Source organism: Primulina tabacum, chromosome 5 (assembly GCF_025594145.1).
Source record: "Primulina tabacum isolate GXHZ01 chromosome 5, ASM2559414v2, whole genome shotgun sequence".
Lineage (NCBI taxonomy): Eukaryota > Viridiplantae > Streptophyta > Magnoliopsida > Lamiales > Gesneriaceae > Primulina > Primulina tabacum.
Genome location: NC_134554.1, coordinates 10,684,460 through 10,706,100, shown reverse-complemented (window position 1 = coordinate 10,706,100; position 21,641 = coordinate 10,684,460). Strand labels below are relative to the sequence as shown.

The 21,641-nt window shown below is 33.5% G+C and overlaps 2 protein-coding genes across 2 annotated transcripts; one reads left to right on the top strand and one right to left on the bottom strand.

Annotated features, from left to right (window-relative positions):
- The first annotated feature begins 2,443 nt into the window (after window positions 1-2,443).
- Window positions 2,444-11,448, top strand: LOC142546440 (uncharacterized). Its single transcript, XM_075654150.1, has 13 exons — window positions 2,444-2,593; window positions 2,693-2,851; window positions 3,025-3,276; window positions 3,423-3,542; window positions 4,093-4,173; window positions 4,532-4,627; window positions 5,531-5,626; window positions 6,154-6,207; window positions 6,299-6,502; window positions 6,922-7,047; window positions 7,440-7,505; window positions 9,734-10,033; window positions 10,802-11,448. Exons 1-13 carry the CDS (start codon window positions 2,531-2,533, stop codon window positions 11,273-11,275), a joined length of 2,091 nt encoding a protein of 696 aa, XP_075510265.1. The 5' UTR covers window positions 2,444-2,530; the 3' UTR covers window positions 11,276-11,448.
- Window positions 11,449-16,994: 5,546 nt separating this feature from the next.
- LOC142546439 (ERBB-3 BINDING PROTEIN 1-like) lies at window positions 16,995-21,385 on the bottom strand. The gene is made up of 10 exons (XM_075654149.1): window positions 21,197-21,385; window positions 20,970-21,069; window positions 20,706-20,790; window positions 20,473-20,622; window positions 20,200-20,353; window positions 18,280-18,495; window positions 18,048-18,184; window positions 17,867-17,958; window positions 17,567-17,746; window positions 16,995-17,262 (listed from the first exon to the last, which is right to left on the bottom strand). The coding sequence occupies exons 1-10, from the start codon at window positions 21,368-21,370 to the stop codon at window positions 17,180-17,182; spliced, it is 1,371 nt and encodes a 456-aa protein (XP_075510264.1). The 5' UTR covers window positions 21,371-21,385; the 3' UTR covers window positions 16,995-17,179.
- Between the last annotated feature and the right edge of the window lie 256 nt (window positions 21,386-21,641).

Sequence of the window (21,641 nt, the reverse complement as noted above, 5' to 3'; positions counted from 1 at the left end):
AATGTCTATGTAGAAAATTTTATCATATCATCTTTAGCTGTTATTAATCCTTTTATGAAAATATGTAACCTTACTAATGCAATTTGTAAGATGCGATAATGCATCAATTTTGCCTAGATATAATACTTCGTGATCAAAAATCTTATTTCTTCGTTTTTAAGTTAGCGAAAAAGATCTTTTCAACATCAAATGATTTACACACTCATCTATACGACCAGTGGATCCAACATATTCATTAAATATTGTCCAAATCATTTATTTCAATTTGCATTTCAAATATTTAACAATTTTATTGTAACTTTCGAAAGAATTAACTGTTTGCATAATGTAAAGCAAAAATAAATTTAAATAATTTGATAAATCATTTAAAATGTATCAAAAAATTATGTACCTTAATCTTATCCTCCCACCAACTATTATCACCTTGCATAATAATTTTGTTATGATCCCAAGAAAGATGAGTCTCATTATTTTTGATAAGTCGTGCCCACAATACAAAATATTCTCATAACATCCAATTTATTTTTAAATTATCTGTGATTCAACGTAAGTCCTGTTCTTTCACGATATTTTGAAACTAAATCTGCATCACCTTTTTTTTAAAAATGTTTTTTAATTTCATGATTCAATTTCTCCATCACAAATTTTTAAAAATATTTCGGTATTCTAATCGGTCCAATCCATTTTACCATTCCCATCAACAACAATTTCAAGGTTAATAATCTCAATCGTATATCTAGGTACTTGGCTTGGATCTCATAATCCTGTTTTAGGAGCTAACATTTAATACATTTATATTCGAAAAATAAAACATAATAAAAACATTAGACCAAACAATACATAGTGTTAATTATAATTAATTAGTAACAAATTTTTTTTAGTTGTTATGTCAATGATAAGTCGTTTCGATCTTAAAACAAACATATGAATTGAAAACGTAACCGTGAATTATTAAATGTTTGTACTCCAGTATTGTCACTATTCCAAGTTTCAACACCGCAAAGCAATGAATATAAAAATTGGAGACTATATTTTTTTGATTTATTCAATAAATAATTGAGAAACAAGACATACTAAATGGTCACATGAGCTTGAACAACAAGATTAACCCAAATATGGAGACAACAGACCCAAAATCAATAGATATTATTTAAGTAGTAGGTTTTTGTGAGACGGTCTCACATATTTTTATCCATGTACAACAATAAGTGATATTTTTGGCATAAAAAAATAATTTTAGTGGATGACTCAAATAGAAGATATGTCTCACAAATATGATTCATGAAACCGTCAGTAAAACCGTCTCACAATAGTTTTTCTATCATTTAAGAAAAAAAAGATAATGTACTCGTTCCATCCAAATGCTATTAGTCATGCATTATATATATAAAAAATTATATGAAAAATGGAGAATAATTTGAAAATTTTACCTTGTAGAATGCAGGAGAATTTAAGTTAAGAGATGAAAAGATAGTGTTTTGATTCTAGTAGGGATGTAATCGAGTCGAATCGAGCCGAGTCGAACTCTTGAATGTTTGAGCTTGACTTGTTTATAATCGAGCCGAGCTCGAGCTTTATTTAACAAATATATTCATGGCTCACGAGCTTATTCAAGCTTTGATCGAACCTAAATGAGCTAAATAAATATGAATTGTACATTTAAATATTCATTAAAAGATAAATTATACATTTAGAAAAAAAAATATATTATTCTTATTAAAATTTGTAGATTTATTATAATAAATAAATTTATAGATTTTTCTATATACTTCATAATTAATATGTTAAATCAATAAATTAAATATCAAAATTACTATTTTTCATTTAAGATATTACTTATGAATTTACTAACGACATGTTCACGAGCTAACGAGCCAAATATTGTTGAGCTTGAACTTGGTTCGTTTATCTCAACGAGCCTCATTAAACGAGCTTTTATCGAATCGAGCTTCGAATAGCTCATAAACGGTTTGGTTTATTTACATCCCTAGATTCTAGATTATTGAAAAACTTTTAAAAAGCTAATAATTTGGGCTTTTCAAGAAATTTTAATATTAACTTTATTAAGTACTTATAAAAAACACTAAAAATCCTATCTAAACCCATAAAAAAGCATTTTAAAAAAAAAAGACTTTTCGTGGAAGAGTGTTTTAATCCGAATGGGCTCTATATGAATGATGAGTACAAATTATTTTTACAACAAAATTCTCTCAAAAATTCAATAATGAAATTTATTTTAAATAACGAAAGGAATATAAGACATTTGATGTTATTACCCAATAGCTTACGATAATTAAAAATAATTATTTTAAGATACTAAATTAAAAATTATGATAAAATTTTAAAATAGAAATATTTTAGTCGTTGACACTCTAATAAATTAAATGAAATAAATAAAGTGGAGAGTTAAACATTTTAAATATTATTATTATTATTATTTTTATCTTACACATCCTCTTGGGGCTTAATTCAGAGGAAAAACAACATAGAATAGCAAGCTCCTCGCAAATTCTTGTTCAGAAAACGAAGTATGAGGAAACGAGACTTAGCAATTCTGATGCTCTCAGCTTTCGCCATTTTCTTCTCGCTCCAGGTATTCCAAAACCCTTTTCTCTTTTCCCGTGATCTCTAATTTTTGTGAACTACATTCGGTTTTGTAAGTAGTTAAGTAATTTCGTTTTTGTTTGTTTAGCACGAGGGTGATTTGTCTTTCAGCGAGGCGTGGTTTCACCTATCGGATGATTATCCGATTAAGTATGAGGGTGAGCGTCTTCCGCCGCCAATAGTCACCGATTTGAACGGAGATGGCAAAACAGAGGTTCTCGTGCCTACACACGATGCCAAAATCCAGGTGCCGTGTTTTACACTCTATAATTTCGTATTGATAGCAGCTGCGAAGCTCAATTGCAGTTGACCCTTGTTTGTGTTGTGTTGATTTCATTTTGTTCTATGAAAAGTTTTAGCTACTAAGGCTAGTCATCTGTCTTAATGAAAATTCTGACCATGAGTTTGTGACGGAATTAGATTTTGGAACCTCGTGCAAGACGGGTGGGTGAAGGTTTTAGTGAATCACGTTTACTAGCAGAGGTCTCTCTCTTGCCAGACAAAACCCGAATAGCCACTGGGAGGCGTGCAGTAGCAATGGCAGCTGGAGTTATAGACAGAAATTATAATAAAAAGGAACCGCGGAAGCAGGTGCTAGTTGTTGTTACGTCAGGCTGGTATGTGATGTGCTTTGACCACAACCTAAAGAAACTGTGGGAAATAAATCTGCAGGTACGCATAGAATTCTATATTTAAGTACTGTGATTGTAATTTATCCTTCTGTAGTCTAGCAGTTTTTCTCCATATTTATGCTACTCTTATTTCTATTAACTCCTGGTTAGTTTTCTCTTATTTACTGATTCTCTTTCTACTCGCAGAAAGATTTCCCCCACAATGCTCATCACAGGGAGATAGCAATCTCAATTAGTAATTATACATTGAAGCATGGAGATTCTGGCTTGGTAATTGTTGGTGGTAGAATGGAGATGCAACCTCATGTCCGTAGTTTTTCCTTTCTATTACTCTTTACCAGAAAGCATACACATAATAGATAATTTTTAGCTTCACATTCAAATTCTGTGTAGTAAGGGATTTGAGGATTCTTCTCTTTACGATGACTCTACCTTATTGTATCCCTTGTACTGATGTGGCAATTATTCAGGTAGACAAACATTGAATTATTTAACATATTGTGAATATTTTTATTTACAGTTTGGTCCAACAAAAGGCATGATTAATATTATATTCATATGTTCAAGATAGGATGTTTGTTTTGCTTCTATGAGTTGTCTATTAAAGTGCTTTCTTTCTTTTTTGTCTACTGGTTTTTGGTTACTCGAGGCACTCTCATTTTTGTGGTGAATTGAGATGTGAGGATTAGAATGTTCAGTTCCTAATTAGTTGTTTGCGAGTTAACCCTGAACACTTTTTCTATAATATGACAAACCTCATTCTTTCTGGACATTCTTCTGCACAATGGAGGGATTTTTTTTGGTGAAATTTTTTTCCATTAATAGTTCTCCAAGTAACACTTAATATTTTTTCCAGATGCATGTAGATCCTTTTGAGGAGATTGAATTGACAGAGAAAAATGCTGAGCAGCATCGAAGAAGTGCTACTGAGGAGGATGTAAGAGCAAATATGAACTTAACTGGTTTATTTTTTATGTGCTAATCTCTCTCACCATCATTATATTAGCAATGTGTAACTATCAACTTATTAGGATTGTGTATTAAGGTGCTATTGAATGCGACATTTTCCTGGTGATGTTAATCCCTCCTCTTCCCTCGCGTTTCTCTGGATATTGCTTTCTTTCTTCTATTTTTCCCCTTTTATGACAGAAGTGTTTCCTTATTTCTTGGATTCATGATGGACTTCCAATGTATCCTTTTTTACATCCTTTTTTCCCAGGTTTCAATTGCTAGTCGCAAACTCAGAAACAATAGTTGAGAAAATGCTCATGTTTGCTATTTTTCTTTCCTTTCAGGTATTGGAAAATGCAGGGAATGTAGATTTGCGACACTTTGCTATTTATGCATTAGCCGGTCGAAGTGGTGAACTACGGTGGAGCCGAAAGTTTGAGGTATCATTTTTTACATGAGTTTGGTTTCTCCTATCGATGGATCTCTTTCTACAGTTTAAAGACAAAATATAGGATTCTTTTTTATGGATACTCAAGAATCACCAAGACCTCAAAATCTTAAGCTAAGAAGTCTGTTAGCAGTTTGTGTGAAACAATGATCACCTTGTTCGTGTCTCTCACTCATTGGTACTCCCAAAAGACTGGAAGTATGAAACACATCATTCAGTGTCAGAGAGATTTTTGCAGGGCCCTTTTACCTTTGTATGTATGATGGTGATCTTTATTTTTTCTTGTTGATTTTTACGAGATAGGAGACTGTAGCTATGGTTGTTCATCTGGCCCATGTGATTTGTTTTGTGGCTTGTGAGCACTTTTGGCAAAATAATGTATATTTTGGTGTTCATAGAGAACTTATGACCAAAAACTAAGCATTGGGTGTTGGCATTGAAATGATTTTTACAGTCTAACCATGGTAATACTAAGTTTCCATAATGCCTCACAAAACTCATCATACTTTCTTAATTAATATTAATGACGTTAAAACTCAAAGGACCTGACTTGGGTACAGAGGGAATTTATCTACTGAATCTCTGTGCATTATGGTTTCTTGGAAGAGGAAAAAGTGCATAGAACAAGATTCTTGACGCTTGAAAGTTTATATAACTTGTAACAACAACACTTTTGCCCGCCACAATTTGAGAATGATTTGAGATGATGCTGCCGTCAAAGAACACTCTAATATTTTATGGAAAAATGGGTAGGAATTCATTTGCTTTATCTGGCATATATCAAAACTATTTCAATAAAATAAATAAAATTGTCTTTTCCATCTGTCTTCGGCCTTCCCCATTCGAGGTGAATTTCTTTTTCTCTTCTTATTTCAACTTTCTGATGAATCTGCAGAATATTGATGCTCAGTCATCGGATGCCTCTCTGTTGATTCCACAACACAATTACAAGCTTGATGTTCATGCATTGAATAGCCGTCAACCTGGAGAGGTATGCCTATGGGCTGTTGAAGTGAGATTATTACAGGAGAGCGATGATGTTTCACTTGAATATTTCCTTTGGAATCATATTTCCCGATTCATTTTGATTAGTCATTCATAGAAGATATTGCTCAGCTGGGGTGGAAAATCACCCAAAGAAGATGGGAGAAAAGTTCTGCAATTGGTGATGAATGGGTCGTTTGTTTCCAATTGAATATATTGTTATGACCTTAAAGAAATGAATTCATAGGCTTTCTGAAAATGTAACTATGCAAGGAGTCCACTTACTTTAATATCTCTCCTGGCATACTATTTGAGGCGGTATGATCTTTTAGCAGAAGAGGTGGAAGAAAATTTGACCTCTAAGTGAAAGGAAAATTTTACTCCAGAGATGACTTAGCATTCTATTTGTTAGGGTTACATCTACAACACAAAATCACAGTTTAAATGAAGCTGTTCTTATCTTGTTAGGATTAAGTTTTTTGAATTCTAAACACAACATTTAGAAATGAGTTAATTGAATTATTTCAGCCATAGTTTGAGTGCAGGGAATTCAGAGAATCTATTCTTGGAGTCATGCCACACCATTGGGTATGCCCTGTATTAGTCCCTATCCTACAATCTAATAGGTTGTGAATGTCTATTGTGATCGTGATATTTACTGGAATTACCTCTTTACCAGGATCGCCGTGAGGACACTTTACTGAAGCTCACACATTTTAGGCGCCACAAAAGGAAAACACTGAAGAAATCACCTGGCAAGATCAGCAACTACCCTTTTCACAAGCCTGAAGAAAAGCATCCTCCTGGAAAGGATGTTACCAAAAAAGTTTCAAATGTGATTGAGAAGGCAGTTACCATTGCTAAATCAGCAAAGACAAAAAAGGTAGATTTCGGTATCTCTATCTAGATTCTAAATATTCCATTTGTAACCCATTATCCACTGATTTATTTAGTTGTTTCAACTTTGAAATTTTTTCTTTTTGATTCTATAAATTCCATAATGGGAAAAATGCATCGTATAATCTATCATCTTTATATGGATTTGATACTAGGGCATGGATGAATAAGAGAAATTCCAATTCAGAAACTATTTGCTCACTTCTTAGTTGGTTCATGCTGTATTAAAAAAACTTGTTCGAAGCTAAAGATTTTAATTTTTGCTAAAGCTAGGCGGATTGGTTTTGGATTTAATGTTTTTCCCTAATTACAGTAATGTTATGGAGAAATTGGTACCCATATTTTTACTGTTGTATGTTTCAATGTTATTGTTGAACTATCACAATTTTTATTTTTGCTATCCAGCCTTCGCAATATATACCTACCATAACAAATCACACTCAACTATGGTGGGTTCCTAATGTCATCGTTGCTCATGAAAAGGAGGGTATTGAAGCTATTCATTTGGCATCAGGTCGCACCCTATGTAAGGTGACCATCTGATCCAAAGCACAATTTTTATCTTCTGTTGTATTCTGCGGCGATTCAAAACTTTAGTAGCTAGTGAGTTGCAATTCTTGCGTGTGCGTTTTTTTTTGCTTCTTCTTTGTTTTTATATATGTATATATTTTTTGGGAGATAATGCCTAAATTTTGATTAGCATATAGCAGAGCATCATGTTTTACCAACACGGCAACACCTATTGGTTATGTTAATACGTTTCTAGAAATTTTAATGTATGATTGTTAGTTTTGCGTGCGTATAATCCACTCTCTGGAATCTGTAAAGCTTATAGCAAGTGTGTTTTATTAACAACCTAGAACGTTACTATTCTCCCTTATTGTCAACATCCATTTGACTTTTTAACATTTTCACTGACCCAGCTTCATCTTCAAGAAGGCGGTCTTCATGCTGATATTAATGGAGATGGTGTCCTCGATCATGTCCAGGTGAACTTTTGTCTCAGATTTGATTGTTTTGGAGTGCATTTATTAAAATCATTCAGATCTTAATTCAACTTATTTCATTTAAAGCTTTATGAATCGATTTAAATATTCTTTCATGCCAACTCTGATATATTTGAGGTGAAGTCCCCTTTGGGCTCGTAAAAGTGTGAACTATCATGTTTGGAATGAATTTCCTTTTGTGAAGGTGAAAACTGAAGTATTACTTGGTTGAATGTTATTGTGTTAGAGTTGACTATATTCACACTCTTTTTAGTGTTTTTTTTTCATGTCATTTGCATGTTCGGTAAGCACCCATATGCGGTCACACATCACTATTTTAGGTATCAATGTGAATAATTCGTGGGTTGTGTTACTTCTGGATAAGGGAACCATTTTTTGCTTGGAGTGGTTGTCCAATGCATGTGTTGGAAAATAACTCCTGTCAAGATCATACTTTCCTTTTTAGTACCTATTTTGTAACATTTTTTGGTTTGGGATGAAAGGAAATATCTTTTTTTTACTGGGATTATTTCCAGATATCTCAGTCACTATTACTCATGCCTTTTTTATTGAAGGTGATCCACTACATTTAACGGGCACGTAGCTGCATCACTTGTCATCGAGTCATTCTTTTCATGGCATTTGACTCTGATAATTTAGATGGGTATTGTGTTACATAGAGCTCCTGATTATCATTTTTTGCTTGGATTCAAAAGAAAAACATCAGTGAAGTCCAAAATCATATAGGGAATTTACCAGGATCATTTGTATGTCTACTTTTCTCGTCTTATGCTTGTAAAAGAAAATAATGTTGTTTTAACTTTTGTTTTGGTAGGAGGGAAAGAAGTTTTGACAATCAAATTTTCGTTCATTTCTTCATTAGTTTGTCGGTCCTCTGTGCAACATGGGATAAAAAATGAAGATCTATTATGTTAGGGACCCAATTATAGGGTCTAGATATTTAACAATAGAAGGATCAAGGCCCAAGTCAGGAAGGCCCGTATTAGTTACAGTTCACGTGGAAGGAGAGTAAAAGAGAAGCATAAAGTGTGAGTAGAGGGAAGGGATAGGCATTCAGTTATTCTTTTGAGAGTCTTGTTACTAGCATTGCTAGGGTGAAGTGAAATATATCCCTTGTATAGAGATTTTTCCTATGGGAAAATACTTTCATACACCATATGTTAATATGGCAGTTTCATTTCAACATCTATATTTTCGGTTGTTTCTTTTATTGTTACCTTGATCTGTTAAAGTGCGAGAAAATTATCGTGGTTGCAACATATTATGATGTCACGAACTTGTCCTACATTTGTTGAGTTAACTCTTGTGAATTTAAAAGATTGCATATGATGCCGAGTGAATTTAAGTTTTTCATTGATGCTTGGTGAAAATAGTTGCTTTCCTAATTTGTTGTGAATTATCCTCGCTGAAATTTGTAGAATTGCGTTACGATCTCACACAAAACAGAAATAAGATTTCCAAGATACCGATAGCAAAAAGAAAATTGTTATAAAAAACAAGCAACAATAATAGTGATTCCTTGCAAAATAATGACGAGGGCTTTCATTTAGGAAATGACTCCCCATATATAGAAAGAAAACATCACAGGAAATTTTCCCTTAAATACCAAATGAAATGACTCCCCATATATAGAAAGAAAACATCACAGGAAATTTTCCCTTAAATACCCCCCTCTGGGTCTTTCAAGAGTAAGCCGTAGTGTGGGAAGTTTTAAACTACTTGGGCTGTCTTGTATTTACCCACTTTGGCCCAAATCCGTAACAAGCTGCAATCAACCTAAAGTTGGCACTGGGCTCCTAGCAACTGCTATTCCTGATAGATGTAGCATATTGGTAAAATTAACACAGAAAGTAGTTTTGAATTTTGAACCAGAGTTGCATTGAATGGAAATCCGTAACAAGTTGTAATCAACCTAAAGTTGGCACTGGGCCCCTAGCTACTGCTATTCCTGATAGATGTAGCATATTGGTAAAATTAACACAGAAAGTAGTTTTGAAGTTTGAACCAGAGTTGCATTGAATGGAAATCCGTAACAAGTTGTAATCAACCTAAAGTTGGCACTGGGCCCCTAGCTACTGCTATTCCTGATACTTTTAGCATATTGGTAAAATTAATCCAGAGAGTAATTTTGAGCCAGAGTTGCATTGAATTTAAATTCTTGTTCAAATTGATTGATTGTTTTTCAATGTTGAGGCTCATTTATACATTAGGTCGTAGGAGGAAATGGTGCTGAACAGTTTGTTATAAGTGGATCTATGGAAGTGCTTCGTCCATGTTGGGCTGTTGCTACATCAGGTGTGCCAGTTCGAGAACAGCTTTTTAATGCTTCTATATGCCATCACTCTCCTTTCAACTTATTCCAACATGGAGAATTTTCCAGAAGTTTTGGCCGAAATTCAGATGTTACTTCATTAGATGTGGCAACTCCCATTCTTATCCCAAGAAATGATGGTCATAGGCATCGTATAGGTAGCCATGGTGATATTGTCTTCCTTACCAACCGAGGAGAGGTATGTTGTTTAAGTTTCTCCTGTTCGCGTCATGCCTTCTGTAATTAGCCTTAAAAATGGTGTGAAGCTCCTCCCTCGTACCGAAGTTCCCCCCCTAAATCAGGATCGACATTATTAATGCTTGTTTTAATTTGATTATTAATAATTTATGGTGGAGGAATTCATATTTCTCGATGGAATTTTCTTCTGCTGAAACCTCAAATCTGTGAATCTCAACACAATTCACAAGAAATTTTGTATTTCACAGTTCACCGGTGCATGTTGTAACCGATTCCTATAACTCGTTGAACGCCGATATGACTAAATTTTTAGGTTGCTTCTCACAAAAAGGGCGGGCCTTGGGATTTAAACAAATGTAAAAATATTTGAGATTTTTATTTTTTGCAAATGAATGTGTTGATCTTGGTGGATAAGAGATTAATGGACTTAGATTATTTTTGTTTGTTTATAATTTAGATATGGTATTTTGAACGGATATGGGTTTAATTTTTAAGGTGGTTAGAATTAATTTTGTTTGGCTGGAATTACAATACTAATATCTAGCATACCAAAAGATACAGGACCAACCTTTTTGTTTTTGAGTTGTTCCAAGAAAAGGATCGGAAATAAAGGTGTGAATATTTTATATTAGTTTTTAATCAAATAATACCAACTCCTTTGTAGATATAGTGTCAAATAATGGGTTTAACTGTTTTGTCACAATTTTTCATTATAATATTTTACATAACTGTTTCTTCATTGTCAATTGTTTGATAAGTAATATTTCAGGTGACATCATACTCCCCTGGATTGCACGGGCATGATGCTGTCTGGAATTGGCAGCTGTTGACTGGTGCCACTTGGTCCAAGCTTCCATCTCCATCTGGAATGGGCTCTGATGTCGCTCCCACTCTTAAGCCATTTCCTCTACGTAGGCACGAGAATCCTGAAATGATTCTCGCTGCAGGCGATCAAGAAGCCGTCGTGTTATCTCCTGGAGGAAGTTTATTAGCGACCATAGATCTGCCGGCACCTCCCACACATGCCTTAGTATGTGAGGACTTCTCAAACGATGGACTGACAGATGTTATTGTTGTGACTTCGAACGGGGTGTATGGTTTTGTACAGACGAGACAACCGGGTGCACTATTCTTCAGCACGCTCGTGGGTTGTCTTATTGTTGTAATGGGAGTGCTATTTGTGTCACAATACTTGAATTCTAGCAAGGGGAAGCCACGGGCATTGTCATCATCTCTACTGTAATTGCACTTATTTTCCGGCGCTACATGCCTTTTCTTTCTTCTCTGAATGAGCTTTTAGTTGTTCTAATGAAAGATGTACACATGAATATGTATAAACCTTCCTATGCTTCTCTCTTCTCCCGGCGTGCATTTTAGAATGTAAAAAAAGTTTGAATGGAAAAAGTTTGGATCTTTTTTGGTGGTTTTGACTCCTATTGGCAATTTGGTGATTGTCTCAATTTGTAAACAATTAATGATGTTTGGGTCGCACCAAAATATTGAGATCTCATTTATGGATACTGAAAATGGATTTCATGTAGCGATATTACTATGTACATTTACAGCTTCTAAATCGTGGTGGTGGTCGAAGTGTGCGCTAAGAGCATCTTCAATCCTACACCAAAATGGTGTGAAACGTCATTTTAATATTCACACCATTTTGGTGCAGGTAGATGTTCATTATCAAAGTAGCGCATTCTCATTTCTTCGCATTGGCACAGAGCTCATATTTAATTTTTTTAGGGTTTAGGGTACAATTTGTAAAAATACAATATAACAATTGAAAATGTTAATTTTAACATAAATATAAATATAAAATATAACAATTAATATATAAAAAATAAAAAAGATATTATGAGAATATTAATATGAGAGAATATCTTTTTTCTTCTTTTTTTTTTCTTTTTTCACAATGATTTTCTTGACCAACTCACTACGTCCTTTGGTTCAAATAATTGTAATCGAAGTCGTTGTGATTGAAGCACGGACGGTGTGAACTAGCTCATGCAAACGACCGAGACAAGACTTAACGAAAACTTAGTGACAAATGAATCCCATTGAAAAATAGCCGTGAATATGCTAGTGTGGAAAGCTTCTGCAATATGGAGTATTTTCAGGAAAGAAATGGTAGACTTCTGTTCTTTCTTCAAGTTTATGTTTCGAAGAAAGACGATTTAAATCACAGACAAAAAGAATAAGAATTTGATCTACAGATGACAGAGTTTAGGGTTTTTTTTTAAATTAATATATAAAAAAAAGAATTTCAAAAATAATTTAAATGAAAAAATTTTGCATAACTACTGTAATCCGCGCTTACAAAGCGCGGACGCTCGTCCACGTAAGCGGGCGTCCGCGCTTTGTAAGCGCGGACGCCCGTCCACGTATATATATTATTATTTATTATTATTTTATGATTATTTTATTATAATTATTTAATATTATTTATTATTATATATTATTTAATATTATTTATTATTTTTTAGTGTTTGTACGTAAGTTTATTATTATTTTAAATAATTAATTTAATTCGAATATATTATTATTATTATTTTTTTTTATTTATTATAATTTTTAATTATTAATTTAATTCGAATGAAAAATATAAAATATAAATATTTATAATATATGTTAATTATTAAATATTTTGTATTATTTGGTTGGATGATTGAAAAATTAGAGATATTAGGGGATTGAAAAGGGAAAATTAAAGAGAATAAAAATATTAGTCTTTCACCAATATACCAATAAGAGGTTTAACTTTGGCATATAATATCGATTAAACTTACGCTGTATTATAATATTTTCATTCTATTATTAAATTTATATTGTTTATTTTCTATTTAAGCTATTATTATTAATTTAATTTCAATCGCAACATAAAAACTCAAACGACTTGAAAGTATATTTATAAATATATTATTATTTTTATTATTATTTTTTTATAATTAATTTAATTCGAATGAAAAAAATATATAAATATTTATAATATATGTTAATTATTAAATATTTTGTATTATTTGGTTTTGTGATTGAAAAATTAGAGATATGAGAGGATTGAAGGGAGAAAATTAAGAAGAATAAAAATTGTAGTATTTCATTAGTACACCAATAAGATGTTTAACTTTAGCATATATTATCAATAAAACTTACATTGAATTACAATATTTTCATTTTATTCGTAAATTTACATTGTTTATTTTCTATTTAAGCTATAATTATTAATTGAATTTCAATCACAACATTAGAATAAAATATTAATCACAACATAAAAATACAATATTAATATATTATACAAGTAATTATTAATGCTTGCTTCCATCCTTCACTTTTGGCCTTATCATTTTTATAGATTGATTTATTTAATAAATCTATTAATAATAATAAACCGATTATATATAATTATATGTTTTACAATTACTTTTTTTTATGAAATATGTGTTTATATAATTTTGAGAGAATTCGAAATGGGTCTTCCTAAAATATCCTTTTGACCAATTGATTTTACGTACGTTTTCTTGAAATAATAATTTAAAAATAAAAAATATTTTTCAATTTTCTCATATCTCTCATATTTTTAAAATGGAACAATAATTTAAAATAGAACAATAAATATTTTTTCAATCCTCTAATATTTTAAAAATATTGATTTTATGTATGTTTTCTTTCAATCGTCTAATATTTTTAATTTTTCAATCATCCAATCAAATAAGCGTGGATTACACTAGTTATGCAAAAAAAAATTTTTTAATTATTTTGAAATTCTTTTTTTTTTACAATAATTTTTTAAAAAAAAAACCCCAGAGTTTACGACATCCAATTGGCCAAATAATATCTCCTGAGCTCCACCTTTATGACACCATCGCATAAAGAAAAATATTTGCAGAAGAGAACGGCATCACACGCAAAACATAAAAAATCTGGCGAAACAGAAAGCAAAGAAGATCACAGTACAGAGAAATATATATAAATTTCACTGCATACATCATAAATTTTTTATTTAAAATAGGCCGTTGCTATAATATTCATCAATGGGCAATTCAAGCTAAACCTGATTAGAAACTGCCGAAGGAAAACATTTATATATTTTCAGTAGACTTCTTAGAACCATCCGTATGAAAGACGGACTAAAGAAGGAACCAGTTAGATGTTTAAGTCAGCTTCAGATTATCACAACAGTTGAATCAAAACACACTGTGACCAACAAACACTATTCAATACAGAAAATATTATTTCACAAAATCATATATGCCATATGTAACTGCAGCCATTCCGAGTCCACTCACCAACACTGGTGCAACTCATCTCAAGAGAAAACCCATGGTGACTATGTCATCTCTCATCAGATAGTGTAGTCGTGGATATTGGACCTGTAATTCAGATAATATTATAAAGAATGAAGCAGACTCCTACTCGTCTGGAGTTACGTTTTCCATACCAAAGGAACGTGTACTGGAAGAAACTAAGCGTCATCAAGTGGCACACCGAATAGATTCGGAAGTTATCACGTACGTCAATTCATGATACAACGTAGATTATTTGTAGTTCATCTGACATTAATATTTTAAGCTTGAGATGAAATTTCGAGTTTGATATTGATGCGATCTGGGTGAATTGAGTGAGCAGGGTTGGGGTAATCCACGGGATCTGATAAGAGTTGTGTTTAAAGAAAATGAGTAAGGGATATGACTTCAAATGTTACCTGCAAACAAGGAAGTGAACTCGTGAATGAGCGACGGAAGCGTGTCCGACGTAGCCTCAGCAGGTGAAGGATGAAGAAGAAAAACTGTATATGTGAGTGAATATAATTGAATGCTCAAAAGTCCAGAATCCTCCAACTGAAATATATGCATGCTATTTATAGGAGAAAATCTGATGATTACCTTGTTTTTTGTACCCGCTTACTACTACTTAGGGTAATATGGCTGCTCATACCCTATTTCTGACTAACTTGTTCTGACACGCCAATCCATGTGGTTCTGACATTAATGATTGTCAAGTATAAGGCGTCTCATACTGATACACTCGAGTGAAATGCTATTTCCGAAGTAACCCGGGTAGAATGTCTCCCAAGAATTTGTATGAGAGCCCTGACTTCTGGTAGCTCGGGAAGAAGATGCCCCGAGAATCCACATGTCCGACTTCTGAAGAATTCATCCTGTAGATTGACCATGATTTGAGATATCTATTTAATATCACGGGTCATGATGACCCGACTTTTATGGGGTATCACCGGATATCCAATTATAACAATCATCCCCCAAATTCAAAAAAAAAAAATTCTCTTCATATATTAATGCATTATGTATTTGAGAAATATTATTATTATTTTTTTCACGGTAACTCACAAGAAGTATTTGCTAGAGATCATTCTCGTTTTCTTGTCTTAAACTTAATGGTATTTCACTTTAGTTTTAAAAAAAATTGTAACTTACTTTCTTTTTTATTAACTTGCAAAATTGTGAATATTATCTTACATTAACTCCAACATTTTCCCGTGCTTGAGTTTTAAACATCATTTAACTTTCAAATTACTCAAATTTGTTTCATAATTGAGTATATGTAAGTTCACAACATTTTTTTTTAAAATTTTAGACCTTTTATTTTAAAATTTTTTGAATCATATGCGTTATAAATTATTTATTCATTAGAATTCTTCAAAATAAAATAACGTTTTATTCCTTTTGTGACCATATATTAAAAGTCAAATTATCATAAGGGTGCACCCCAATTGAGCCAATGCCAGGAGTTTGATTCTCCTATCAACATCTTCTAGGGTAAGCTTGTCAAACAGAGATTTTCTCAATGTTGTTTACCTGACTAATGTGGTTGACAAGTTATTGCATTAGTGCGGTGTTTCCCAGTACGGATTGAAAGGTAACGATTTCAGGTTCCAACATCATTAAAAAAAATCAATATCATAAGGGTAAATCAAATCACCCGAGGAAAATTCCAGAAATAGCCAATTCTAGGCAAAAACGATGGTGAATCATTATAGATCAAATAATGTGATTCACATATTCTAAAAATTAGATAACCAAACCATTACAGATTATTTCCATACGCTTCAATTTAAAATCAAGTAATTCAATGCAAATCCAAAAAAACATCAATAGCAATTCAAAGCAGCAATAGCAAATAATAACACAACGAATGGAAAATCTTTTAAATCAAATAACGTGATTCCGCTTGTCGTTAAAATTAGTTAACCAAATCATTTAATTAAATGAAAATCCCAAAAAATATAACAAATACCAAACATTAAAAACCAAAAAATTATTCCATCGACTCAACACCAAAAATTGTTGACAAGTGAAAAAGTGGACTAAAATTGAGAAAAAGTGCAACCTAACATACTAAAATTGTGAATTGACTAACAGACAATAAGATCGACAAATTTAAAAAAAAAGTGCAAGTTACTCCAAAAAATAATTTCCCCTTTATTCACAACTGCCATTTTTTCATGAATAATATTGGGTCCATAATGGTCCTATATTTTTTTAAACAGTAGTTTGTGTTGATCCAACTATATATCTGCGTTATATTAGAGGCATAAATGTCGGAGTTCGAGGCATTTCAGGTTTGCACAGTATTTCATACGTATACTGCAGGAGTGTGCGTATAGATGTTTCCTGCAACAAGGATTGACACATGAAGAGGCAGATCTTTTTCCTGTTTCCAAATAATTTTCAAGGTTGGTGTACGAGGAGATCATATCCTGATATTTAGTACAGGAGTATATTTTGAAAGAGAGAGTTTGTAACTTGTCAATTGTTATATCCACACTCCCGTGCAAATGGTTAATTTAGACGCTATCCTTCCACAATACCCTGGGAGCTGATATCCAATGGTCGAGATTTTTCGGTGGGGTAGCGTCGAAATTTTTGGTGCTAATGGGCATAACGCCAGTAGGTGACGGGGTGGCCTGATATCTACATGTTTATGAATATAATTGAACTCCTGGATTTAAACAATAAGGTATCTTTTTCTATCTGAAAAACAAAATGGATACATGAAAGGTCAAGAAGGCTGTGTACAAGACACATTTGAAGCACTCAAGTCCAAGGATTCACATTACATGACTAAAAACAACCAAGATGAAATGGAGCGGCCAAATTTCATAAGAAAGTGAACATGGAATCTGGATCTCTCATTCTTGGGAAGCTGGACCTTTTGGTGCAGCGTCCATAGGCTCTACATCGCCTGCATCCTCTTCTTTGTCCCCTTTCTTACCTGCTCAACACATTTCACATAAAGATTTACCCAACCGTTGCACAAAATAAACTGCACTGGGAATATAGGAATAGAGAAACAATCTTAAGATTATATATGAGAACATGAATAACTGCAGGAAGAATTGGGTCAATGACCATGTAGAAGTTTGAATTTTAAAAAAAAATACCTCCATTTGTTAAATATTATTGAGCAATGGGTTGCATTAGGCGTTTTTTTATTAAAGACTATTTATTTAAATAAATATGAAGGGAAGTTCATAAATTTAAATGAATATGCATTGTGGCCGAGGTAAAAAACTAACCTTTCTTCTTCTTTCCACCACCTTTCTTCTTTGACTTTGTCGCCAACGCCAACCAGGCTTTGATTTCGAGATCATCAACCGTGTTGGTGGGTTGAAGATCCTGTAGAGGATGCGATGTGATTCGATCTGAACCGTTTGGCATTAGCAAAACAGTGAACTTGATGTGAGCAACCAGGTCGCCTGCAATACAAGTTGTTAGGCACCAAACAAGTGTAGTGAAAATGAATCATAGGTCACCATAGATATCCCGATACATCAGAAGCAAAAGAAGATTTGTTCACCCATATCTTAGGCCCATACCCGGCTTCTCATGAAGAACTGGATACGGCTGCAAAAGCTCGTGATTCACACATTCTACAAGGCCCAAACGAGCACGCTTCTCTTCTAAAGCCCTGTTCCATGTACATCCTGCTCATTATCCCCACCGACTGACTAAAAGAAACGATGACTTGGAGCTTGCATCAGGTAGAACAAAACTAACCTAGCAGAAAACGGCATGATTGGGAACTTCTGGCTAATCTCACTAAATATGAACCGAGATGCTTTCATCTTTAGGTGATAATTCTTGTCAACAGCTCTTTTATATATAGTTGTTTGTTTCTCATCCAACAATTTTGGCTGCATGTTCAATGATTAAATTCCATGACCAACATTAGAGCAAATATATTAAATATTGCAAAATAATAGTTAAAATCATCTAACATCATGACTACCTTGCCTTCACCAGTGCTTGTAACAATGTCAACAGAATACACCTCGTTTTCCTCAAACTCAGCTTCATCAACTCTTGTATCAGTGCCAGAGACACTTAACACAACCTTGTTTCCATCAATCACAAATTGTTTCATTTGATGACTTAAAACTCCTTCAACTATCTTGCAGTCATATGCAGCAGCAACCTTTTGAATGGCTTCAGTGACATCTTTGTTCTACCATCAATTAAAAACAAGAGTTAGAAATTATAAAAGAGAAGAAAAATTGTGGATCTATATCAGCTATGACCACCACATAATAACCGATGACCACATTCAACTTTTCACCAACAATTTACTTGAGCTTGGTAAAAGTATAGATTCCCAAGACAATTTACTAAATCACAAAGTCCAATGCATTGACAATCTCAGTAATTGGCATTTGACCATGAAAGGAGAAGATGCATACGATTGTCATTTAGGCTTAACAAGATGAAAGGACTGAAGAGTTTAAAAATCAGTCCCAAATATCAGCTATGCAGCCTTAGAGAAATATTGGCAACAGGGAAAGGAGGAAACCTAGAAAAAATTGGTAACCTCTGCAAAGTTGCCTTTCCAACTCAAATAAATATTTCTTTACAGGTGATATAACCCAGATCCTGGAGGACTATAAAGATACAGATAAATTGAAAAAGTGAAACAGTCGAGTGGCACTTGAATGTTTTGAAAATTATTAGTTAACTTACGAAAAATATATAAATTTGAAATTGCTCAAAAGACAAACATGGACAAAGAAGATTTAAGAAAATCTCTATCAGAGTAACTAAGACCAGACAGAGCTTCACAGGATGCAAGATCCTCACTCATGAATAGCATCATCAAGAAGAGAATAACTTCAACATTTCAAAAGAATATTCTCTCAAAGCGAAACCAGCCAATGGATTTGGCTCACGGGACTTAATTGGAAACTTGACATTGGAAAATTTGTGCAACTGACTTGAATGAACAAAAAACATGAGGAATGTAATTCCTAATTTTTGTCAGACAACTATAGAAAAAATTACTAACGGGTTCCCATGTTAACATAGTAATTAAAGGTGCAAGGCGCACCAACACGCCGATGGGTCTTGGAGCTGAAGGCGCAAGGTCAATAAAGCTCCTTTTAAAAGGTGACGCTGAGGGAAAAGTTGGTGCATAGAGTTTATTCTAAATTCGAACATAACGGATAATACCAGTATCAACATTTTTATTCAACATCGCCATTCAGTAGACGCTGCACATTTTTTCAAAAGTAAAGGATAATACTCGTAAAATCAAAATTTCAACCAATACAACCAAATGGACTTGCAAAAAGTGTAACAAGATAATAAACGAGTAAGTTTCCATTAATATAACAACTAAACATTTAGACCTCAATATTACTAGCTAGCATGCCCGAGGAGCACCTTTTAACAACCCTTAATTGTTAAACAGACAGGACTGGTAGTCTGGTACTGGTAAGTAAATCACCAATCAAATTGTTCAAAATTCCCCATAGCATCGGGAGTCAGATTACAACATTAACGCCTTCAATACATACTGATTCAAAATGATCCATATGTACACATTAAAGGCCACGCACAAATCACAAAGTTACAAAATTAAAGATTGAATAATCATCTTGACAAATGGCTACAGAAAAGTAAATTAAAAAGTAACAGAAATAACAGTAATTTAATTGAGTTCGACAAAACGTTACCAACTATAAGCTAGAAATAGTAATATTATATTCCAAACTTGGAAGTCACTGAAATTTTTGAATCCAAATAGGAAATCAAACTACAAAATGCTTTATATTTCAACAGCACATCACTTGTATTAAACCAATTAAAAAACCGTTACGGGTCAAAACAAGAAACTAAAACTTATACCAAAAGAAAAAGATCAAGGAAAGGGAAAAACCTTTTTCCCTGGCCGCACGAGCCTGAGAGCAACCTCGGCAGCAGTATTTGCAGCAGCAATAACATCAGCTGCCCGGCCAGTGACAGGTCCTTGCGAAAGCACATGGGTATGAGCAACAACAGAAATAAAGCCATCTATGTGACACCCCATATCACTGCAATTAGGAAACCAATCACGTGACATACAGAAGTCCCAATATAAAGATAAGATGAAACCATTTCATTCTATATGGCGAAAGCATAAATTTGTGTGCAGGTAAGTTGGCAAACTTACATTTTCAATATATCTCCGTCTTCCAACGCGGTCTCGTCACTGGCCAATGGTGAAAAATGGCAGATCGTATTGTTCACTGAGATGCAAGTAGGAAATGCAACACCCCTTTCTATCTTCTTCTTCACATTCCTATACATGTTTCCAGTCTGCCTGAAATTAAAACAACATGATTTAAAAACATACTTTACAATAATATATGCATAGCAATATTCAAATTAAATCGAATTGCTTACTCTCTGATAAAAGCATCTCCTTTCTCACAGAGGTCTACAATCTTCACTTTCGGTTTGCATTCTGACAACACTAATTGCAATGCCTCTACACCAAATTACCAAATCCATCAAACACCCAAACAAAACAAGAACCAAAAAATAAAAGCCACAAAAAAAAAAAAAGCAACCTCCCAATAACAACCGTCAAATACCCAAAAATACAAACATACCAACGCTGTCGCGCACACAGTTACACGTAAAGAGAAAATAAAGCGCGAGACTCACTGTTAACAATTTCGGCAGCGGATTTGTATTTGGTGACAACTTCAGGAGAGGTGAGATCCAACTCCTTCTCCTCTCTTTCCTCGTCCGACATCGATCCAACCTTTAAAAACAAACAACATCAATCCACATCGTTCGACAAGAATCAAAGCGTTTACACACAAAATTGAAGATAAAAAAGCTACAAACTTGGGGTGCGTATCGTATAGAAATTGAGGGGAAACACGTACCAGTTCAAAGTTGCGGCGGTTATCGATTGTGAAGAAGGCAGCAAATGAATTAGGGCAAGAAGTCGGTGGTGAGGTGTGCACAGTACAGTTTGGTTTATATATATAATGTGGTGTTCGACTTTGCAAAGCGTCTGGGCGTAGGGTTTTGGCAAGTACCCGCCGCTTACATTTCATTTATTATTACAAATGGCTGTATAGCAGCATAATATTTTTACTAATAATTCCTTAATTTAATTCGTGCAATTATTATTATTACATAGTTTTTTTAGCTTCTGTTAGTTTCTAGATTCTTGGTAATTTTATTATCATTTTTTTAACCTTCTATGCAATTTTTTAAATTAAGTGAGAGTTGAGTGCAACCGAGCCAAGTTACTCGTAAGCGTCTCGATCAGAATCCGACCTTTCACTCGAGTCAAGTCACTCGACTCGAGTTCGAGTCCAGCTC